The 23,086-nt window shown below is 41.3% G+C and overlaps 1 protein-coding gene across 1 annotated transcript in view; it reads left to right on the plus strand.

The window, feature by feature from the left end:
- Positions 1-6,393: 6,393 nt before the first annotated feature.
- PCYT1B (phosphate cytidylyltransferase 1B, choline) overlaps positions 6,394-23,086 on the plus strand; it is a 113,683-nt gene continuing 96,990 nt past the window's right edge. The window contains exon 1 of the mRNA XM_049871803.1: positions 6,394-6,714. Within this exon, the coding sequence (XP_049727760.1) occupies positions 6,643-6,714 (72 nt within the window). The 5' untranslated portion in view covers positions 6,394-6,642. The remainder of the gene's footprint in view (positions 6,715-23,086) is intronic.

The raw sequence follows: 23,086 nt of genomic DNA on the forward strand, positions 1-23,086 counted from the left end.
CAGTTGAAAGTCAAGACTCCCTTTTACTTTGGCAGGTGAGAGAATGGAGAAAGGGGAAAGGAAAAGGAGAAAGATACTGCATTCGTTTCCTAGGGCTGCCATGACAAAATTCCACAAACTGGGTGGCTTAAAATAACAAAAATTTATTGTCTCACAGTTCTGGAGGCTAGAAGTTCAAAATCAAGGTGGCAGCAGGGCCATGCTCTCTCTGAAGGGTCTAGAGGGGGATCCTTTGTTGCCTTTTCCCAGCCTCTGGTGGTTGCCAACAGTCCTTGGTGTTCCTTGGCTTGTGGCAGCGTCACTCCAATCTCTGCCTCTGTTATGACATGGCATTGTCCCTGCATGTCTCTATGTCTGTGTCCAAATTTTCTAATCCAGTATAACCTCATTTTAACTTGATTACGTCTGTAAAGACTCTATTTCCAAATAAGGTCACACTCATGGATACCAGAGGTTAAGACTTCAACGTATCTTTTAGGGGGACACAATCCAACCCACAACAGATACAATCAGCTGGGGTCTAGCTAGAGTCAAGAACAAAAAATTTACATTATGAAAGGGCTGCTGGTAAACGCAAAGCCGTGGGAAATACCAAGAAGCAATTACCAAGGGTATCATGTTCAGTTTTTCTCCGAATCAGTTCTATACCAGGCAGAAAGCAAGTTTTTCTGTGATAATAACGCTTGCAAAACCCCAGTGATCCATTAAACTAATTGTCATGAAGTAGAGGAAACGAAACCATTTCTGAGTTACTTGGCTTATTACTCTAACATCTTAGAGAAGTTTTATTAGTAGCGTAATGGAGCAACAAACTTTAAAGACATTTATTTGCTTGGAGCTGGGTTGTTTCACCAAGTTACTGCAAAATTAAACTACCGTGTGCTTAGAAGGAAAGTTAATCAATTCCAAAGACCTTTGTTTCCTACAATTTCTCAATACATATATTTTCCTTTAACATCAGCTGTTCTCCAGATCCTAACACCATCTTCAACATTATCTGCCCCCTCCTTTCAGGAGTCTCTCCCACTGTCAAATCAGATTACTTTCCTTTACACTATTTTCCTATCCACAAAGCCACATCGAATAAGAAAGTAGTGCAATTTTAATGACAAATGCATTCATTCATTAAAAAAAAAACTTACTGAGCACTTAATATGTGCCAGGCACTTTTCTAGGCACTGGGGATATCAGCAGTGAAACAAAGCCCCTGCCCTTACATTCTGCTGGGGGAGACAGACAAATGCGCCAATAAACATACTATGTCCCTTGGTCATGAGTGTTATGAAGCAAAGTAAAGCAGGCTAAGGGGAATAGAGAGTGATGGGTTGGGGATGGTAAAGTTGAATATTTGAGTCAGTGAAATATTCAATTTAACCATACTCATCTACTGATTTAGGATCCCGTTAAAAAAAATTTTTTTTTTCTAAAAAGCTAGCGCTGCCATAATTGCCTTTATTTTTCACCTGGCTTAGGGCTTGGCACAAAGTAGGTGCTCAATAAATCCACTTGAAATAGTAATATACAAAATATTTAATTCTACTCTTGAACTTGGACGTGACTTGTCATCATGTGAAGGGACTATGTTTTTAGCCTTTGCATTCCTTCTTCAGAACTGTTGCTAGCTAATTCCAGCAGATAAGGAAAAGCAAAAGGCAGGGGTAGCCACTTTCCTCCAGGACCGAGGAGACTGCCAGTCCTCATCTGTCTCCTGGCTTCATTCTGGGGCTAAAGTCCCCAAAAGAGCCTTGGGTGAAATCATCAGCCAAAGAGTTTCAATAGCCTAGTTAACCAGCAAACATTCAGCAAATGATGAAGGGTGGTTTCAAAATGCTTCAGGGATTCAGTTATTCATTTAACGATCATTTTCAAAGCACCTACTCTGTGCCAAGAACTATGCTAGGGGTGAAGTAAATTATTTCACCTCAGTCCAGAATCTAGTTCTCAGCCACTTAGGTTCAGAAAATCATTTTTTTCACAGATTCAGAAATGATCTGGGTTTTAATGCCAGACTACCTGCAATTAACTGTAATTAAAATCACGGGAAAATGCTAATTCATTAATTTCTACAGTGATTTAGAATACCTCTAGCTGGGCCTGCCCACAGCATTTGTGAGGTCAGGGCAAGAGTGTAAATGGAGGCCCGCATACCATGTCTAAATACTTAAAAGTTTAGGAAATCATGCTAGCAGACTGTGTGTATGTATACACACACACACACACACACACACACACACACACACACACACACACGTACACATTTTTCCCCCATCCTTCTAACTTAACAAAGATACCTTCTAAATGACCTAGAAGGCCAAGTTTGAATTTAGGACTCTCGGACTCCTGGAAGTTCCCTGCTGGAAAGGTGGGTTGGGGGTGGGGGTTCAGAGACAGAGCCCTTCCTTGTTCTACACTACAGAGTGGAGCCCAGCTCAGACATCTATGTTCTGTTCACATTCCCTGCCAAAAGTCCCTGCTTGACCACCCCTTTGCCTGGGGGTGAGCAACTGGAGGGTGGCCCCAGGAAGAAGCTATGCAGGCCCTGGAACCAGTTCAGAACATTTGTGCAGAAAACTCCAGAAAGTTCTAGAAGGTGAGTGGGGGTCTCCAGGTATGTACCCCCTTCCTTTGGCCCCCATGAACTCCTCAGAGGAGGAGCCTAAGCAGGGCCCTCTAAAACATGAAAACCAAGACCATGATCCTGAGCACACCCAGGTGACTGGAAGGCAAATTAGAATGCTGTCAGGGCATTAGTGCAAAAGGAGGGTGGCTTCACCAGCTCTGGAACTGAGGCCTAGTAGACCACTCACACCTCACACTGGAGAACACCTCCTGGGCAGTAAAGATACTTGTTCTCCCAGTTCAGGTGTGAATCTCCTATGACATCCCATGATGAAGCTATTTGCTTCCTGTCTTAGATATCTAGTGTTGCTAGATATCACAGAAATACCACAAGTGGTTGGCTTTAACAAAGAGAGATTTCTTTTCTCACAGTCTAGCAGGTTACAAGTCCAAATTCAGGGCTTCAGCTCCAGGGGAAGGCTTTCTTTCTTTGTCGGCTCTGGAGGAAAGTCCTTGTCCTCAATCTTCCCCCGGTTGGGGAGCTTCTCAGGCACAGGGACTCCATGTCCAAAAGACCCGCTCTGCTCCTGGTGCTGCTTTCTTGATGATATGAGGTCCCCAACTCTCTGCTTGCCTCCCCTTCCTTTTATCTCTTGAGAGATAAAAGGTGGCGCAAGCCACACCCCAGGGAAAATCCCTTTACCTTGGATCAGGGAGGTGACCTGAGTAAGGGTGGTGTTACAATCCCACCCTAATCCTCTCAACATAAAATTACAATCACAAAATGGAGGACAACCACACATGGCCTAACCAAGTTGATACACACATTTTTGGGGGGACGTAATTCAATCCATGACACTTCCCTAACAATTCCCTTTTCTCTGAGGATCATGGGTTACAAAGGCTCCCTGCAGAGTGGGCAAATAGGGGCTAAAATCCAACCTTCCGTCTCCTCATCAAGTGGGGCCCCTTCGGCCACAGAGGGCATATTTTCCTAATTTATACATGGTGCCCCATAGTGTGAAAAAAAAATAGCTGAGGTTTATTGTCCTAATTCCAACTATGTGGGCCTGGACAACTAGGCTCCACCCACTGGCGCAACTCTCAGAGCTCTGGCACACCCCCTGTGGTAGACCACAGGACATTCTGTTTTTCTTGAGGATGGGTTCAGAGTCCCTGGGTGGTACAAATGGTTAATGCCCTCAGTTGGTACCTAAAAGGTTGGAGGTTCGAGACCACCCAGAGGTGCCTCAGAAGAAAGTCCTGGCAGTCTACTTCTGAAAAATCAGCCATTGAAAATCCTATGGAGCACAATTCTACTCTGACACACATGAGGTCACCATGAGTAGGAATCAACTCCATGGCAACTGGTAAGGATGGGCTCATGAGACTCTCGAAAGTAGAGCAGACCCCAGAAAGCCACCAGTAAGTGTTCAGATAATAGGCACCTCAGTACTCCAAGGGCAAACGACTTAATTCACTGACTTGACTAGGTCTGCGATAAGAATACAGTATATAGTTGTACTGGTAGCCCTGTCCCAGCTCTATTTGCTTTAAAGTCATAATTAATCAAAACTTTTCCTTTTAACATTTCTCATACTGGTGACAAAATACTTGTGTACTCTAAGCAGGGATTAACTGAGAGAATAGACTGGCAGTAATTCTTCTTGTGGATGTGAGGCAAGGAGTTTGGAAGTATAGTCAAATGTATCAAATGCATCTAAGACATGACAAGAGACAATTTCAAAACAGGCTTCTCTTGTGAACCATTGGGCCTTGATGACACAAGAACAATTTTTTCCATTATGGAGAAGAATAAACCAGTGCAAATAGAGGTAGATGATGTTTTCTTGACAGCTGAACCAGCTTTGGTTAGTGTCCCAGAAACCTTAAGTTCTGTGCTATGTTGCCACAGAGTATCATTTCAATGGAGCCAGTGAATCACTCTGGAGGAGACAATGTGCCCAGGACTTGGGTTGTTTTTCCCTTTAAGTTTACTACTTAGAACTCATTAGAGCCCTGGTGGCACAGTAGTTAAGAGTTTGGCTCTTAACCAAAAGGTTGGCAGTTCAAATCCACCAGCTGCTCCTTGGAAGCCCTATGGGGAAGTTCTACCCTGTACCTATAGGGTTGGTATGAGTTAGAACTGACTTGATGGCAACCAGTGTGGGGTTTTTTTGGAACCCATGCTTGAAGCATGGCTCACCTCTGGTGGCCAATCCCAGCCTTTTTTGGGGGGATGAGGGGAAGTCACAGGAGGGAAGAAGGAAGGGGTATCTGCTGGAATCTATAAAGAGGCTTTGCAGGGTGAGGACTATAGGGAACTGTGGGGAGAGATCTGATACGAATATAATATCTATTTCCTTGGGCTTCTCAGAGGCTTTTAGACTCAACTTCTATGAGGTCTAAACTTTGCCCATGCTGAGGATTTTCTCCTAACAGTCCTTGTACCATTTGGAAAAAATGAGTCCAGGGTCAATCTGGGAAGCAGAAGCATTATGAGCTGTGGTGGAAGGGACTTATCATAGGAATTAGACCTGGCACTGTTGTGAGAGAGGCTGGGGAAGTAGAAGCCCAGGAGGAGATTGGAGGATCAGAGAAGTCGCCCACCTGTGAGCCTGAGATGAGAAGCCCAGCACATTTAAACATCAAAATGGAACTGCCAAGAGAAAGTGCCAGGGGAAACCTATGGAAGCTGCTCCTACCTCTGTGGGTCTGCAGGCAAATGTCCGGTGGTGGACCTGGGGCTGCTGTTGGCCAACAGAGTCAGCAGTCAGGAAGAAGAGCTGGACCCAGAGCAAAGGAGAGTGAAGACAAGCTGGAACCCGCTGTCACCTCTGCCTGTCACCACGCCTAGCCACAACATGCTTTGGAAAGTAATGGCTGCTGCTTCTCTCCTGCCTTCTGAATTTTGTGTAAATTCCTGTTTTGGCCAACTCTAACCTGGAACCATAAAGGAACGGAATTCTGGGAAATAGGATTCCAGTTTACCAAGTTGGCACACTACACACAACCACGCTAGGAAGCTAGCCGCTTATCCACTGACAAAGCTCCCCCAGCAACTAGGATAACACCTGGGCTGAGAAGATACTGAGTGAGTGGACAGATGGAAAGGCTGAAAACAGCCTTTGACTGATAAGAACAAGTTTTACTGTCTTGGAGATTGGAAGATAGGAGAAAGCTACTAAGAGTTTTCTTGTTAGAATGGGAAATTTTTAGTAGGGTAAGGTGAATTCAGGTGACCCCAGTCTTCCTTTGGAACTAAGTATGATTCTGGGTCAAAGTTTCCATAGCACTTGAGTGCAGCCAGATTTAAAAGAATCTTTTTCTCAGGAAGTCCCAAGGACGTGCATATTTAAAGAGTTCTTTCAACAGACAGAGTTATCTGAGGGGAAATTACCTTAACACAAATTGTGGAGACTCTACCTTGTTAAAATGCACAAATTCATTATCAGTGATGCTCAGAATAGCTTCTTCGAAGGGATAAAATGTTTATTAGAATCAATTACAGTACATTTGAAAGACTTCATTCTCCCATTTAAAGAAAGTGCTGAGTTGTATATTAACACTTCAAGGTCTTGATCACTTTTTATCTTGGGGAAAAAAAGAGAGAGAGAGAGAGAAATGTTTGTCATTCCAGTAGCATAAGCAGTTGAGCCAGCACACAATGACATAGTTAATTCACCAACGGAATTTGTTGCCATAGCTCCAGTGAGGGACAGGGTAGATGAAACAATGGCCTTTTTCACAAGTTCAGCTTACACCCCAACCTGCCTGTCCTAGCACAACAGGCCATCATAGTGCCGGTCTGGAGCACAGCAATTGTCAGTGAACAACAGCCAATTGGTGGCAAGAGGAGGGTTGTGGTAAATAAAGCAAGAGCACCCAGCAACTTGGATTTCTGCTTATTCAACAACTGGGACACTGTTAGTTCCTGGGAGCTTATCTTCAAGCACTGGGCATAGAGAGCTGACTTGACCCTGGCCAAGTGCTCTGGAAATGAGAAACAAAAATTTCATCTTGTGACTCAGAAGCACTCTGAAGGGAAGAGGATCTGAGAGAAGAGGAAAAGATCAGGAGGGCATGGTGGGCCACCAGGAATGCACCATGGATGAAGAGTCCAGGGACAATCGCACTCCCAAATTTTATCGCAAGGTAATTTAGATACTTTCTTATTGATTTAGATTTTTTTTGCCTCTTTAAATATCAAAATAGGTTCAAAGAGTAAAGTCCTATGTATTTGCATGTGTAATGGACCTGTGCTAATTAATAGAATTAATGGAAATATTTATTATCCTATCTTAAAAAAAAATCTTGAGGTGGTAAAGAAAAACAAATGGTGGCTAATATTTCTTTATCCCCTCCCTGAGTCTGTGAGCTCCCTGGAGATAGTTGGGTGAGAGAAACAAATTCTTGTTCTATTAAAAAAAAATCAATTTGAGGAAATGTAGGTGGTTCAAAGCAAAGAATTATGCAGTTGGAAGCCTCAGGGCACTAGAGAAATGTTTTAACAAAATATTCATTAGCCTAGACAATGAGAACTTGTGGTAGTAGAAGTGTCACCAAGTCCTGATTAGAACACCCATTTCTGAATCCATGCTATCCAACTGTCACATAACTGGGACCACCTTAGGTGGGCTTTGTGTGTGTGTGTGTGTGTGTGTGTGTGTGTGTGTGTGTGCGCGCGCCAAGAGAATGTGCATATTGAGGGAAGCTTTGCTAAACCAAATGAGTTCTAGAAGGAGAAAGTTTAGGCGGTGGGGCAAACTGGTAAGAGGGACTCCCGATGACTTGGAGAAGAGATTTAGGGTCAGAGAAGCCTCTCAGCGATAACATAATCTACTTAACGGAACCCTCTCCTGAGAGTGGCTTCTCAGCCATCAGGATACCAACCCTGCTGTTCCCTGTCCTTCAAAATCTCCCCAGGGCCTTTGGAGTGGCTGTGGATGGTTGGTTTAAGCACCATATGCCTACTGAAGTAGTCTAGGTCCGCATCTACCGGACACTTGAACTACATGACTGGTAAACTGCCTCCATGTGATCTCAGATTTGGAAAAACTTGTATGTTGACTTATGAGCTTTACCGGTTCATCTTATTCAGTGAATGGGGGAATCAGGAGGCACTTATTTGGTCATTAATTAATTAATTAATTTGTGCCTCATTCCAAAAACAGAGTTGATGTGATGTTAAAAGAACTCGATTCAGTTCTTGACTGATACAGAGATGGGAAAATGAAATAATCTTTATATGTTTCCGTCCTGTAGAATTAATCAATGCAAATATCATTCCTACTCCAGTCAGTAAAAAAAAAAAAAGTACCTTTTGTTAATTGAAAAACAGACTAAGGCCTCTAATTTCGTGGATCCCCCAATTCCATGATTTATTATCACAATCATGGCTAAACCCTCTGCTAAGTACTTTGCATGCCTTATTTCTATCTGATTATGTTTAACAAAAGGGCTCAAACTTCTAACTACTATCCTATCCAGCTAATTTGTGCCTCAGTTTCTCCCAGTTAAATGGAATGGGTTTATTGAGCCACGTTTCAAGTGCTCAATAGCCACATGTGCCTAGTAGCTTCCATATTTAGACAGTGCAGATAAAGACTATATCCACCATCGCGGAATGGTGGATAATAATGTCTCTTTTAGATATGTTGACACATGTCCTCAAATATATTGCAGCTCTGTTACAAGTAATATAAATTTTAAATTTTACGGTGAAATCTCACTCACTTGACGCCTCCTGATTTGCATAGCACCAAGTTAACTTTGATCTACAAATTAGTAATATAGATAAGATTCCAAGAGACTGTTAAAGGCACTTCGGAGACCAAAGATTTTTAAGCACCATCAAATAACTCCAGAAGCACTCACTTATATACAAGCAATTGATATGATAATTACACATCAATTTTATTTCTTCATTAAAACAAGGATCCCCTAAGGTGCCCTGGTGGCGCAGTGGTTAAGCCTTTGGCTGCTAACCAAAAGATCGGCAGTTTGAATCCACACGCTCTGGTAGGAAATAAGGTGGTTAGCCTAGTTTTTTTCTAGCAACTCTTCTGCAATTTCTAAATTTTATATAAAATCATTTTATACTACTGATTTACCTCCCTTTTTTTCCTTTGGATCATAAGGTAAATTGGTAGCATAAAATACTTTCACACTGAATTTTTTTGCTAGCTCAAGATCTTATTCCAAAGCCCTCACTTCTTCCACTCTCTCTGGTGATTCCTTAGAAAGAGTGTTCCTGTGGGCCCCACGTTGAGAGTGGCACATAGCAAACCCAAAACCCATTGCTGTTGAGTCGATTCCGACTCATAGCGACCCTATATAGAGCTGCCCCATAGGATTTCCAAGGAGCAGCTGCCGGATTCAAACTGCCAACCTTTTGGTTAGCAGCTGAGCTCTTTACCACTGCACCATCAAGGCTATGGCACATTGTAAAACACCAAACCAAGCCTGTTGCTGTCGAGTCCATTCTGACTGATAGCGACCCTGTAGGACAGAGTAGAACTGCCCCACAGAGTTTCCAAGGAGCGGCTGGTGGATTTGAACTGCCCACTTTTTGGTTAGCAGCCATGGCACATAGTCGGGGTTCAATAAATATCTGTTGATTGACTGACGGAGACAGTTCCCCCTCATTTGGAGTAGACTCTGATTTCCTACTGAGAACACATGGATCAAATGGAAAACTGCATCCAGTTTCTTTTCTTCCCTTCACCAGTCTTTGCTGCCCACTCTTCATGGTTTGATAAGGCCTTCCTGTTTGTGACGGATGACTCTTGTGCATTCACACGGGGGGAAGAGTGTGGTCAGGCCTCAGGGTTTGAAAACGACATCTGCCAGCTCCTTGAGAAGTGCGAGCTGGTTGGTAAACTTGGCTGCCCCCCCTCGACGCCAGTCATTAGTTCCGTCTGTCAGTCCTTAAATATTTTGTTGGGCACGTTTGCCAGGTACTGTGCCGGTTCTGGAGCCCTGGTGGCACAGTGGTTAAGAGCTACGGCTGCTAACCAAAAAGTCTGCAGTTTGAATCCACCAGTTGCTCCTTGGAAATCCTATGGGGCAGTTCTATTCTGTCCTATTGGGTAGCTATGAGTCAGAATCTACTAGAGGGCAACGGGTTCGGTGTTTTTTTTTTTTGGGGGGGGGTACTGGTTCTAGGTAATAGGATAAAAGAGATCATTTTGAGTTTTTAGGGAAAAAGGGCACTTCCATTTTTAAATCCTTAGCAGCTTGCTTGGGTTGGTCATGCCAAAGATTAATGCCATTTTTGCAAAAATAAAACCCAACTCCTCAATTTAGCAGTAAGCTTAAAAGAATATGACTTGTCACTTCATTGTTTTCTTTAAGGAAAATCCCTAGTCTGTGGGCCAGAAACAAAGACAGAAAAATTAATAGAAACAATGTAAATGTACACTAAATATTTAGTCTTCATCTGGAGAGAATTAAGCCATGGAGAATCCTCCAAATATACCAAGTTCGGATATCTGAGCATTTTTTTTTAAAACCACTAAAAGGGAAAGTAGATATTACATTTTTACCTTTCGTTTCAAAACATAATTAGGTCTTCTTTCCTCTCATTTCTCTGTAATTCCTGCACATGAACCCTAATATTAAGGGAACAGGCATGTATTTGCACAGCTTTCGGTTAATACGGCCTTTGTCTCTTTTGGAAACTATATGTTAGGCTGATCCAGGGGTCATGCATCCTCTTAACTCAATTACCAGATGTGTAATCACTGCCCTAGGCTGCTCTTCTGATAGTTCTCACTGAACATTACTGACAGGTGGAGCATATGCTCCACCCCTGTTACATCTGAACCGGGTCCCTAAAAGAAAAAAAATTCCTGAATTTTTCTCTGAGCAACCTGCAAAAGGACAGAGCTTTGAAAAATTCTACCTGATCAAAAACTACTCTCCCATTTTAACAACTCTGAATAGAAACTCACTTGAGGACTAAGGATACAGACTCATCAGAGTTTGCTAGTAGAGTCTCTGAAATCATCTGCTAAAAAGGGGACTACAAGTGCTAAGCATCAACAATCTTAGGCTACAGCAATTTCCCTCTGTAGAACCATAGATTCCCATACGCTGTGGTCCTCTGAGGCAGACCTTGGCAATTACATATTCTCCAACCCCTCACCAAAAACAGAAAACCAAATCTGCTGCCATCGAGTCGATTCCAACTCAGCGACCCTATAGGACAGAGTAGAACTGCCCCGTCAGGTTTCCAAGGCTGTAATCTTTATGGAAGCAGACTGGCACATCTTTCTCCTGCGGAGCTGCTGATGGGTTCCAACCGCCGGTTTTTCTTTCGGTTAGCAGCCAAGCACTCAACTACTCCGCCACCAGGGCTCCTTCCAACTCCTTATAAAAAAAAAATTCCAGTTGCCATCAAGTCCTACTCATAGTAACCCTATAGGACAAGGTAGAACCACCCCATAGAGTTTCCAAGGAGCGTCTGGTGCATTTGAACTGCCAGCCTCTTGGTTAGCAGCCATAGTGCTTAACCACTACATCACCAGGGTTTCCAACTCCCCATGGGCTCCCTGAAATGGCTCAATTAGCATTGAAAAAGATGTGGCCTGAGAGGCTAGACTTGTGAATATCTGTTGTGAATCTGGTGTTTCCCTGGTCTTTCCAGTGCTGGGAAATATGGGGAGAAAATGAATCTTAGCGGTTTCTCTTATTTTTGTCCTTTATTCACAGGGACTTGGTGCCAGCTCTCAACTACTATGGGTTAAAGAAAATGCTGGAACTGACATGAAAATTAATTTTGCCCCATTTTCATAATGAGCCCTCATAGTGTGAAAACATAGTATTTATTTCAGTCTCACTCCAGCCTATTAGAACATTTTAATGTTCTCTTCGTCTTTCCATAAATCTCTTTCCTTTCCTCTCTCGCTCTCTCTCTCTCACACACACGCAAGGAAAGAGAAAAACGAATTAAAAAATTGGAAATTATGGCCCAGGACAAGAGAAAAATAATATCTTTTTCAAATCTGTTTCCCTTAATTTCATTTATTTAAGTCATAAATAAAAGTACAGAAGGATGTAAATAATAAATTCTTTTGAAAGCAAAGACCAGCATGATTAGAATTTTTAAGAGTGCCAGCATATTTTCGTATTTATAAAAAAAAATCTTTAAGAGTTTGTCCTACATATTCTTGCCCTATATATTCTTTGAGAGTGGAAACTGTCTTATTCATCTTGGATGCATGGATTCTGATGTACTGTAGGTGCTTAGTAAATGTTTGTTGGCTAAAGGAAAGGAATTTAAATAGCTGTTTACTAAAGGGGTGCACCAGTCCTGGGGCAGGGACTGGAAGGCAGGAGGGAACAGGAAAGCTGGAAACAGGGAACCCAGGCTTGAGAAGGGAGAGTGTTGACATGTCATGGGGTTGTTAACCGATGTCATAGAACGATGTGTGCTCTAACTGATGAGAAACTAGTTTGTTCTGTACACCTTGATCTAAAGTACAATTAAAAAAAAAAAACAAAGACAAGAGCAAAAAAAAAAAAAGCTGTTTATACTATATCCTCCTTTTCCAGGGAGGGGCCTGAGTTTGTCCGTGTAGAGCCATTTCTAGGAGGATGATCCAGCCTTTAAAGCATGGATCAGTGTTGAGTGGGCCAACTTCAACTTGACTCTAGGCTCTAAATTGATTGACGTTATCATCAACACAACAAAGATGTTGTTATCACTGTTCACAAGGCTCTCTACCCAAACCCTGCCAGACTCCTTGGGTTGCTGTGTTGTTGCTGTTAGCTGCCATTGAGTTAGCCCCTGACTCATGGTGACCCCATCTGCTACAGAGTAGAACTGCTCCACAGGATTTTCTTGGCTGTAATCTTTACAGAAACAGTTTGCCAGGCCCTTCTTCCACAGAGCCCCTGGGTCGGTTTGAATTGCCAACCTTTAGGTTAGCAGCTGATCACAAAATGCTTGTGCTACCCAGGTTCCATAGGGTTACTATAGGTTTGAGATATCTGAAGGCCAGGTTGGACCTGCTTAGAGATACCACAGACAGCAGATTCACCTTTCCACAACTCTTCCTCAGCTTGCCCAGAGATGGGCAGAAGCTGGATGAGCCTCCAAGAGAGATGGGTAAGACTTGTACAATACCTGTCCCATAAATTCTTTTCCATGTGGTTACTATGCCTTTCCTTGAGATAGCAATTGAAGGACTTTCTGAAATAGCACAAAGAATTCAAGACAAAAATGGAGAATTAATAAAAGAGCTTTGTAGGAGAGAACTATAATCACCAGGAAGCACGGTAAAAGCCTTTTTACCTTATGGAATGGGGACCGGTAGTTCAGTTAATTAGAGAAAAACAACGGTTATAATGGGGGCTCATTTAAAAAATTATAAATACATAAATTAAACATTTTATTTCAACTTAAAATAAATATGTTATTAATTCAACAATCCTTTGATTGGGTCACTGATTAGAGCTCCGTGTTGTCTTCTTTTCATTAAGCAGATGCATATGCGGTGTCTATTATTTCCATTTTTGGTTTATTCTAAATGAAGTGAAAACTTAAGACATTTTCAAAAGACTATGAATACAGATTTTTTTTTTACAATTTTGCTCCCTATGTTTTACAGTTTTCTTATTCTCACCTAATTCAACAGCAATTTTTTTTCTCTCTACATATTTACTTACCCTTGTCTTTTCATGTAAGTGAGGTCATCCGGTATTTGTCCATTTCTGATTGACTTTTAAAAGCCACATGCCAGTATCTTGCCTCGCCAAAACAAACTACTGTGTGTTCTTAAAAACAACTCTTTGCATCGTTTTCTCAGTTTCTGTAATATTTAATTAAATTATATAATTACAAGAACAATGGGCAAAAACAGGTTTGGGAAACAGTTTAGCTGACTCTTGGAAAATGTACAACTCACTGGTGGAAGCATTCTTAAGAGTAACTTACCTACTAGCCAGAAGCATTCAGAGTGCTCTCAGGACTCTCAGAGGAAATGGAGATCAGTGGTTAATTCTGCCCGTTGGTTAACTTGGAGATCGCTTAAAGGTCCCTAATGGGACAGGAAGGAAATAATTTTGTATTTGTCTATGCCTCAGGTTTACTGCATTATTTACTGAGCGCCTGCTTTGTGGTAGGCACTCTGGAGATTCAAAGACACTTTCTTTTAGATTTAATTTACATACAATAAAATCCACATTTTAAAGTATAAAATTCAATGTTTTTTAGTATAGTCACAGGGTTAGGCAGTCATCACCAGAATTTAATTTTAGAACATTTTTATCATCCTCCCCAAAATTCTGTACCCATTAGAAGTCACCTGCCATTCCTCTTCAATACCCATAACCCTAGGCAACCACTAATCTACTTTCTATTATATGGACTTGTCTGTTCTAAACATTTCATATAGATGGAATCATATAACATGTGGTCTTTTGTGTCTGGTTTCTTTCACTTAGTGTATGTTTTCAAAGTTCATCCATGTTATAGCATGTATCAGCACTTCTTCCTTTTTATGGCCAAATAATAATCCATTGTATAGATGCACTACAATTTGCTTAACCATTCATCCGTTGATGGACACTTGGGTTGTTTCCACTTTGTGACTCTGATTAATAATGCTGCTATGACATTTGTGTACAAATTTCATTATGGGCGTATGTTTTCAATTCTCTTGGGTATATACCTAGGGGTAGAATTGTTGGATCACATGGTATCTCTTTATATGACTTTTTGAAGAACTGCCAGACCGTTTTCCACAGTGGCCACATCATTTTACATTCCCACCAGAAATGTATGAGGGTTCTACTTTCTCCACATACTCGTCAACATTTGTTATTTTCCATTTCTTTGTTTGTTTAATTATAGCCACCCTAGTGAGTGTGAAGTGGTATCTCATTACGGTTTTGATTTGTATTTCAACCTAATGGCTAATAATGTTGAGCATCTTTTCATGTGCTTATTGGCTATTTGTATAACTCCTTTGGAGAAATATCTATTCAAATCCTTTACGTGTTTTTGTGTTATTTGTCTCAAAGACCCATCTTTGCCCTAAAGCAGGGTTTCTCACCCTTAGCATTATTGACATGTGCCTTGACCTCAAATATCCTGACACTTAAAAGGGGATGGGGCAAATTACACATAATGATTTCTATTTAATTGGTAGGCAGGCATCATCTAAACAGAGATGGGCTATTTTAACAAGAGAAATATCTCTGTCTGGGAAGCAGTGTCTGCATCCCCTTCATTCTAATCCTTGCTTATTGGCATAACAGTCGGGAATAAAGACTGTGGAGGTGTCGGAAGATGGCACATCCTTTCCACTAGTTAATAAAGTGATGCCCTGCCTTCACAGTCTATTAATTAAGAAGATAATCAGTGCATGCTTCGAGTTTGCTGTTTGAAACTCAAAGGCCGTAAAATCAGAACACGACTCAGATTTCTTCTCTCGTAAAGAAATGAATAACAAATTAGGGTCACAGAGCTAGAGTAATCACATTTTGAATGATTTCTCTTGAGCATGCTGTTAATAACCTGCATGTGTTGGGTAAGAAGAACAAGGAAAGGCAAAGTTAATTACTCAGGAAAAGCTTCATCAAGGAATTTTGGTCACATTAGCCTAGGGTTTCCCAAACTTGGTACTTACTATTGACATTTTGGGCTAAATAATTCTTTGTTGTGGGGCTGTCCTGTGCATTGTAGGATGTTTAGCAGCATCTCTAGCCTCTACCCACTAGATACCAGTAGCATCTCTCCCCTCCTCGTCATGACAATCAAAAATATCTCCAGAGATTACTAAATGTCCTCAGTTGAGAACATACTTTCCTTCTCACTCCCCAACCCCCATCTGGGACCCTCCAAGGCTTGCTGCTTTAGACCCTTAGACTGAAACATTTCATACCAGGGCCATCTACATTTTCTAGGGAATCATTTGAAAAGAAACTGACTGGATCAAAATTGCTTGTCCAGATAACAAGAAGGGCCCTTTGCATTTCTGTATTGAAAAGTAGCAGACAAAAAGAACACAGGAAGAAAGTCCGATAAAGAACACAGGAACAAAGTCTAATAAAGCCAAACACTTATATTTAATCCCCACAAACCCTCCAGGGCATTGTTAACCTTATTTTATTGTTGAGGAAACTGAGGCTTAAAGGGGTTAAGCAATTTGCTCAAGAACACACAGTTCATAATTTAGTAGTGGAGCTAGAAATTTGACAAGGAAGTTTCTGCATAATGCCTCAGTGAGTGCCTGGGTGGCACAAACGATTACCGTGCTCAGCTGCTAACTAAAAGGTTGGAAGCTCAAGTCCACCCAGAGGTACCTTGGAAGAAAGACCTGGTGATCTACTTGGGGAAAAAAATCAGCCATTGAAAAGTCTACAGAGCACAGTTCTACTCTGACACACAGGCGGTTACCATGGGTCAGAGTTGACTAAACGCCAATTTTTTTTTTTTTATATATGCACTTAAAGTGCCAGCCATCCCATAAAGCAAGGTGGCCAATTTTTATATTTTTTTAAATACAATTTTTTTTTATTATGGTGGGTTTCAAGCATATACAAAATTAGATGAAACAGCATATTTCCATTTGTACCATTCATGTATTCCTCAACTAGCTTCAACAATGATCAAGTCAAGACCAATCTTGTTTCACCTAGACTGGGACTTCTCAGCCTCAGAATTCTTTGTTGCATGTGTCAAGCGCACACACAAAACAAGGCTAGGGCCAATATCTGACTGATTAGACTGGTAAAACACAATGAGTTGCTTTTTTAAGATTTAGACAGTTTATCGCTTACATAGACAGCAAAAGAAACAGTAGCCAAGGGTCCCAGCCTCCCATGCTGTTTGTCCCACACACCAAAAAAGATACCACCAAAACAAAAGGGGCTGGATGACCTCAACTCCCATTGCTGAGGAGCCCACTGTAGATTGCAACTCAGTGGTTTTCCATTCTGCAGCTCTATACTGAGGGGCATGAGGCAGAAAGTCCCATACTTTAACAGAACCCGGAGGTGATGAGAAACTGGCTCTTGACAACCTTCTGGGAGAGATAGGGAGTCAAGTAGGAGATACCTTGGAGTGATTCCTCACATGCCTCCCATCCTATCAAGTTCCCAAAAGACTGCAAAGTGTCCTGCCAAGACTCAGATGAGCTCGGGTTTAAGTTATTGCCTATGTAACCTGTATGGACATGTTCAAGGTCGTCAGGATGCCAGGGCAGAGTCTACAGTGAAAGACTGTCTTATGCATTGTAAGCTGTTTATTTAGCGGCATTCAATGGCCTCTACCCACTAGATGGCAGAAGCACCCTCCCCGCCCCAAGGTGTGACAACCAAAAATGTCCCCAGACACACCTGAACGTACCTTGGGGGGTACAATTGCCATGAGCCCTGTCCATTCCCCATATCTAAACAACATATTTCACCAGCAAATATTTCAGTATATATTTCTAAAATAATTTTTTTAAAGAACATGAACACGGTACCATTATTATATCTAAAATTTTTTTTAACAATTGCTTCATAACATCCAGACATTATGCATATCTTGAATTGTCTCATAAATGTTGCAATTTTTGAATAGGTTTTTGAATTAGGATCCTACTAATACGGTCTACACATTGCAATTGATTGATAATGTCTTTTAGAACTTGCTTAATCTATAGGTTTCTTACAATTTTTTGGTTGAAGAAACCAGGTTTGTCCTATAGACTTTCCCACAATCTGGATTTCACTGATTGCGTCCCTGTGGTGTCAACATGTTCCTCTGTTCCTTCTGTATTTCCTGTAAATTGGTGTTGGGTCTAGAGGCTTGATCAAATTCAGGTTCTGTTTACTTGGCAGATTACTTCATAGGTGGTGCATGTACTTCTATCAGAAGGTAGCACAAACACTGTCTTTTTGTCATGTTAGCAGTTGATGTTCAATGCCTAGATTCAATCATTCATTCTGGGTTATAAAATGGAGATAGTCTAATGCTATCATACCTTCATTATTACTTATTCTAAAATGAGACCCTTCCCTTCACCTACTATTTTGATCACCCAGAAGCACAGTTTGTATAGGAAAGATAAGACAAATGCTTGATTTTGCCCCTCTAGTTCTTGGTTTTCAAAAAATAATGTGTTTGTTCCCCAACATCCTCAAATGGACACAAACAAGATTTTTGTTTTTTGGTAGGATTACAAACTCATAGGTTTAAATGCATTTGATGGTTTTCAATCCATTGCAGTTCTTATCCTTATCGATGTTTAAACTTTCCCTCTTTAGCTGGCAGGAGTCTTTTCAAGTTGGCACATGAGTCCTTTTGACAGTTTCTATCTTTTCTTTTTTTTTAAGGACAATAGAATTCACATATTCACATGAATATTTTTATTTTCATGAGTGGCCTTATAAAATTGGCATGATGAAAATTTCAAAAGGATTATTCCAAAAATGTTTTCACCAATGGTAGTATTATACGTGCTGGGGACTGCCATGGTTCAGTGTCAACGATGGTATTGCTTCTTTTGAGTGCCTGCGGTTGAATGGTGGGATCAGTTTACGCAGACGATTTTATAGAAATAAAGGATTATTTCTCTTTTAAGGTGTGCTTTTATCCTATGCTTACTTACTTGCTTGTTGTTGTGTGCCGTGGAGTCAATTCCGACTCATAGTGACCCCACCCCGGTTTCCAAGGCTGTAATCTTTACAGGGGAGGATCACCAGGTGGAGTGGCTGCTGGGTTCGAATTACCAACTTTTGGTTAGCAGCTGAGCACTTAACCATTGCATCACCAGTGCTCCTTGCTTTCTTGCTTACTCAAGTAGCAAGGATGGAATTCTGTGGCAGATCATTGACTGTATGTATTTCCTCACAAGCACTATTAGTAAGCCATTTGACATAGCCTCCCTCTCACCTGGCACTTTAGTAGACTAGGTGTTTACAGTGGTTGCTTTTGGACATATTGAAGATTTTTACTTAGCCAGCTGCTCAGCTTCTTGGGACACATATGCTAAAGGAGTTTCTTTCTCTTGAGGCAAAGGAAGTAGAGATTCTTGAAAAGAAGGAAAGAAAAGGACCTAATGAGTCCCTGGGTGCCACAGTTAAGCACTTGACAGCTAACCAGATCTGCTTCCAAAAGATCACAGCCTTGAAAACCCTGTGGAGTGTAGTTCGATAGCAATTTTTTTGTTGTTTTTTTTAAAAATAGTTTGGGAGGAGTCCTTGGGTGATGCAAGTGGTTAACACAGTAGTCTGCTAATTAGTTGAGACCACCCAGAGATGCCTCAGGAAAAGTTACGAGTGATCTACTTCCCAAAACTCATCCATTGAGAATCCCATGGAGCACAGTTCTACTCTGACACACGTGGGGTTGCCACGAGTCAAAGTGAACTCAATGGCAACTGATACTGGTTTAATAGCTTAATCAAAATCCATGTCTTAATAAAGTCTCTCAAAAGACCAGACTTACTGGTCTGACAGAGACTGGAGAAACCCCGAGAGTATGGCCTCCAGACACCCTTTTAGCTCGGTAATGAAGTCACTCCTGAGGTTTACCCTTCAGCCAAAGATTAGATGGGCCCATAAAACAAAATGAGACTGAAGGGACACACCAGCCCAGGGGCAAGGACTAGAAGGCAGGAGGGGACAGGAAAGCTGTTAATAGGGAACCCAAGGTGGAGAAGGGAGAGTGTCGTGGGGTTGGAAAACAATGTCATAAAACAATATGTATATTAATTGTTTAATGAGAAGCTAGTTTGCTCTGTAAACCTTCATCTAAAGTTTTAAAATTTTGTAAATAAATACTCTTATCAACTCTGCTTCACCACAGTGGTACTGAACTTTTAAAAGTCCTGATGCTGCTTCCCAGGCCAATTAAACCAGAAAGTCTGCAGAGTGGGAACCTGACACTGGTGGGTTTGAGAGCTCCCCGGGTGATTCTAATGTACCACCAAGGCTGAGAACTTTGTGGAGTGAGGCAGAGACGAGGAGGGACTTCGTTGAGACATGAACTTGTTAGGCTAACACAGAAACTGTTATGCTTTCTTTTTTTGAAAATAAGGTATTTGATATACTTGTGGGCTTGTTATTATTCAGAGGTTTACATTTCACTCACAGAGAAGAGAACCTGGTGCATCCACTTCTGCTTGTATGCAGAAAAAGAGCCTGTCCAATGCTACTTTTTGGAGGATTTATTAGAGGATGTGGAGACATCATCTTGAATGTGTGTTTCATGATGACATCCTCCACTGGCACCTACTGAATGAGTCAAATATGAGATTTATAGAGGCTCAATAAAAGGTTTTATCTAGCTAGGTTGTATCATTAAATGTCAAATAAACTAAATGAAAAGCTTTCAACATGAAAGCTATCCAAAGATAGCAAGACGAGCAGAGCATGGGAAGTGCGGAGATACGGAGCAGCATGCAATGAGCTGGCGCTTTGACATTCGACAGACCCGAGTTTGAAACTTGGCTCCACCACTGGCCAGCTGTCTGACCTTGGGCAAATTATTTCACCTCACTGAGCATCAGTGTTACTATCTGTAAACTGGGCGTGGTGCCTGTGCTTGACACGTATAGGATTTCATGGATTAGTAAATATTGCACCCAGCAGCTAACCGAATGATTGGCGGTTCAAACCCACCCAGCAGAAAAAGATCTGGCGATCGGCTCCCGTAAAGATCACAGTCTAGAAAACCCTATGGGGGCACTTCTACTCTGCCACATGGGGTCGCTATGAGTCAAAAATCAACTTGATGGCACCTAACAACAACCAAAAACTAGTACAGTAGCAACTCCTACAGTACATGCAGATTTTATCCGGTATGATCAAAATATATGGAGATGAGACAACAGGTCCAGCTCATGCATGCTAAGGAAGGTGTGGTAGGTAGCTATGGGTCCCCCAAAGGTGTCCAAGTCCTAATCCCCAGAACCTATGAATCTGTTACCTTACATGGCAAAAGGGACTTTACAGATGTAATTAAGTTAAAGATCTTGAGAAAGAGAGAATATCCTGGATTACCCAGTGAGCGCAATGTAATCACAAGGGTCCTTTTAAGTGAAAGAGGGAGGTAGGAGAGTTAGAGAAGGAGATTGAGGACAGAGAGTTGAGGTTAAAATGATACTATTGCTGGCTTTGAAGATGGAAGGTGGCCATGAGCCAAGTAATGTGGGCAGACTCTAGAAGATGGAAAAGGCAAAGAACCAATTCTCCCCTTGAGTTGCCAGAAGGAATGCAGCAGTACCAATACATTGATTTTAGCCCAGTGAGACCCATTTCAGACTTTTGACTGCCAGAACTGTAAGATAATAAATTTGAGTTGTTTTAAGCCATTAAAAAAAAAGGTAATTTGTTACAACAGCAATAGGAAATTAATACAGAAGATTAAACCCAACACTTCTCAAGCATTCATAGATTCCAAAAACAGATTTTGCAGGATGAAGAGCCATCTTGGAGACCATGTCATTCAGAATTTTTTAGTATAAAGCCCAAGAGTTGTAATAGTAGTTTGTTTGTGAATGAATTTATCCAGCGTGGCATCAGATAGTCCTGATCACTCGCTTGCCAATAAAGCCCACCCATTTGTACCACATTCAATAGGCCCCAGGTAAAATTCTCAGGCTCCTGCAGTATTTGTGGCAGTACAGCAAATTGTATCTGGTGGGAAAGCAAAAGGGAAGAAAATTGGTTATGGAAGATCAATAACCAAGAAAGACCACTCTTATGCCCATCAACAGATGAATGGATAAACAAATTATGGTACATACACACAACGCAGTGATAAAAAACAATGATGAATCTGCAAAATCTCACAACATGGGTGAATCTGGGAGGTATTATGCTGAGTGAAATAAGTCAATTGTGAAAGGACAAATATCATATGAGACCACTACTATAAAAACTCATGAAAAGGTTTACATACAAAAAGAAACAATTTTTGATGGCTACGATGGAGGGGAGGGGTGGGGAGGGAAAAATACTCAATAGACAATAGATAAGTGGCACCTTTGGTGAAGGGTAAGACAGTACATAATACTAGGGAAGCCAGCACAACTTGTCCAAGGCAAGGTCATGGAAGCTCCATAGACACATCCACACTCCCTGAGGGACCAAATTACTAGGCTGAAGCCCGTGGGGACCGTGGTCTTGGGGGACATCTAGCTCAACTGGCATAACATAGTTTATAAAGAAAATATTCTACGTTCTACTCTTGTGGTAGCATCTGGGGTCTTAAAAGCTTGTGAGTGGCCATCTAAGATGCTCCACTGGTCTTACCCCATCTGGGAGAATGAAGGGAGAATGAAGAAAACCAAAGACACAAGGGAAAGATCACTCCAATGGACCACAACTACCACAGCCTCTACTAGACTGAGTCCAGCACAACTAGATGGTGCCTGGGTACCACCACTGACTGCTCTGACAAGGATCGCAACAGAGGGTCCTGGACAGAGCTGGAGAAAAATGTAGAACAAAATTCTAACTCACACAAAAAAATACCAGACTTAGTGGTCTGCTAGAGACTGGAGAAACCCCAAGAGTATGGCCCCCGGACACACTTTTAGCTCAGTGCTAAACTCACTCCTGAGGTTCACCCTTCAGCCAAAGATTAGACAGTTCCATAAAACAAAACGAGACTAAATGGGCACACCAGCCTGGGGCAAGGACAAGAAGGCAGGATGGTACAGGAAAGCTGGTAATGGGGAACCCAAGACTGAGAAGGGGAGACTGTTGACATGTCATGGGGTTGGCAACCAATGTCACAAAACAATGTGTGTACTAATTGTTTAATGTGAAGCTAGTTTATTCTAAAAAACTTCATCTAAAGCACAACTAAAAAAAATTCGTTGACACTCAACGTTCCGAAAAAAAAAAATTCTTATTGGTTTCATGTGGAAATATTTTCCATATACTGGGTTAAATAAAATATGTTATTAAAGCTTAAAAAAAGAAAGACTACTCTTTAGGAGTGTCTGAAGAGGTGTAACTTCCTTCAACCATTCTGGAGGACAATTTGATAAACGATATTAAAAAAAAATGTATGAAAAGCCTTAAAAAAGCAAGTACTCTGACTCAGCAATTCTACTTGTAGAAAAATTTATCCTAAGGAAAAGACCTTGAAGAAATCTGAATATTGTTCACCTGCTTATAAAAGACAAAACAAAACAACCATTCATGGTGCCCATAATTGCACATAGAATACCACTTGGAGAGACTGAAGGGAGACAGCAGAATATCCACTTAGGCTGAATAATTAAGACTGGCAGGTGTTTCTACTGGTCGTAGCTTGGTCTAGACTTGAACCTGGTTAAATTATTAACATCCAAGGTCCCTGAGCTACCTTCGCTACATTTGATCTTTTTCATTAAAATCATCGAAATGGTGATTGTGACCAACATTTCCAGTGTTAAGTCTGTGCCTGGCCTTGTCCATGTATCATAAACTATCATCCATTTTGTGGATTAAATAAATTAAAATGACATATGTGCATGAAATTGAGCCATTAAGTGTTTAAAATTACGTATATTCTTACCTATTCACTGACATT

This window comes from Elephas maximus, chromosome X (assembly GCF_024166365.1).
Source record: "Elephas maximus indicus isolate mEleMax1 chromosome X, mEleMax1 primary haplotype, whole genome shotgun sequence".
In the NCBI taxonomy this organism is placed as follows: Eukaryota; Metazoa; Chordata; class Mammalia; order Proboscidea; family Elephantidae; genus Elephas; species Elephas maximus.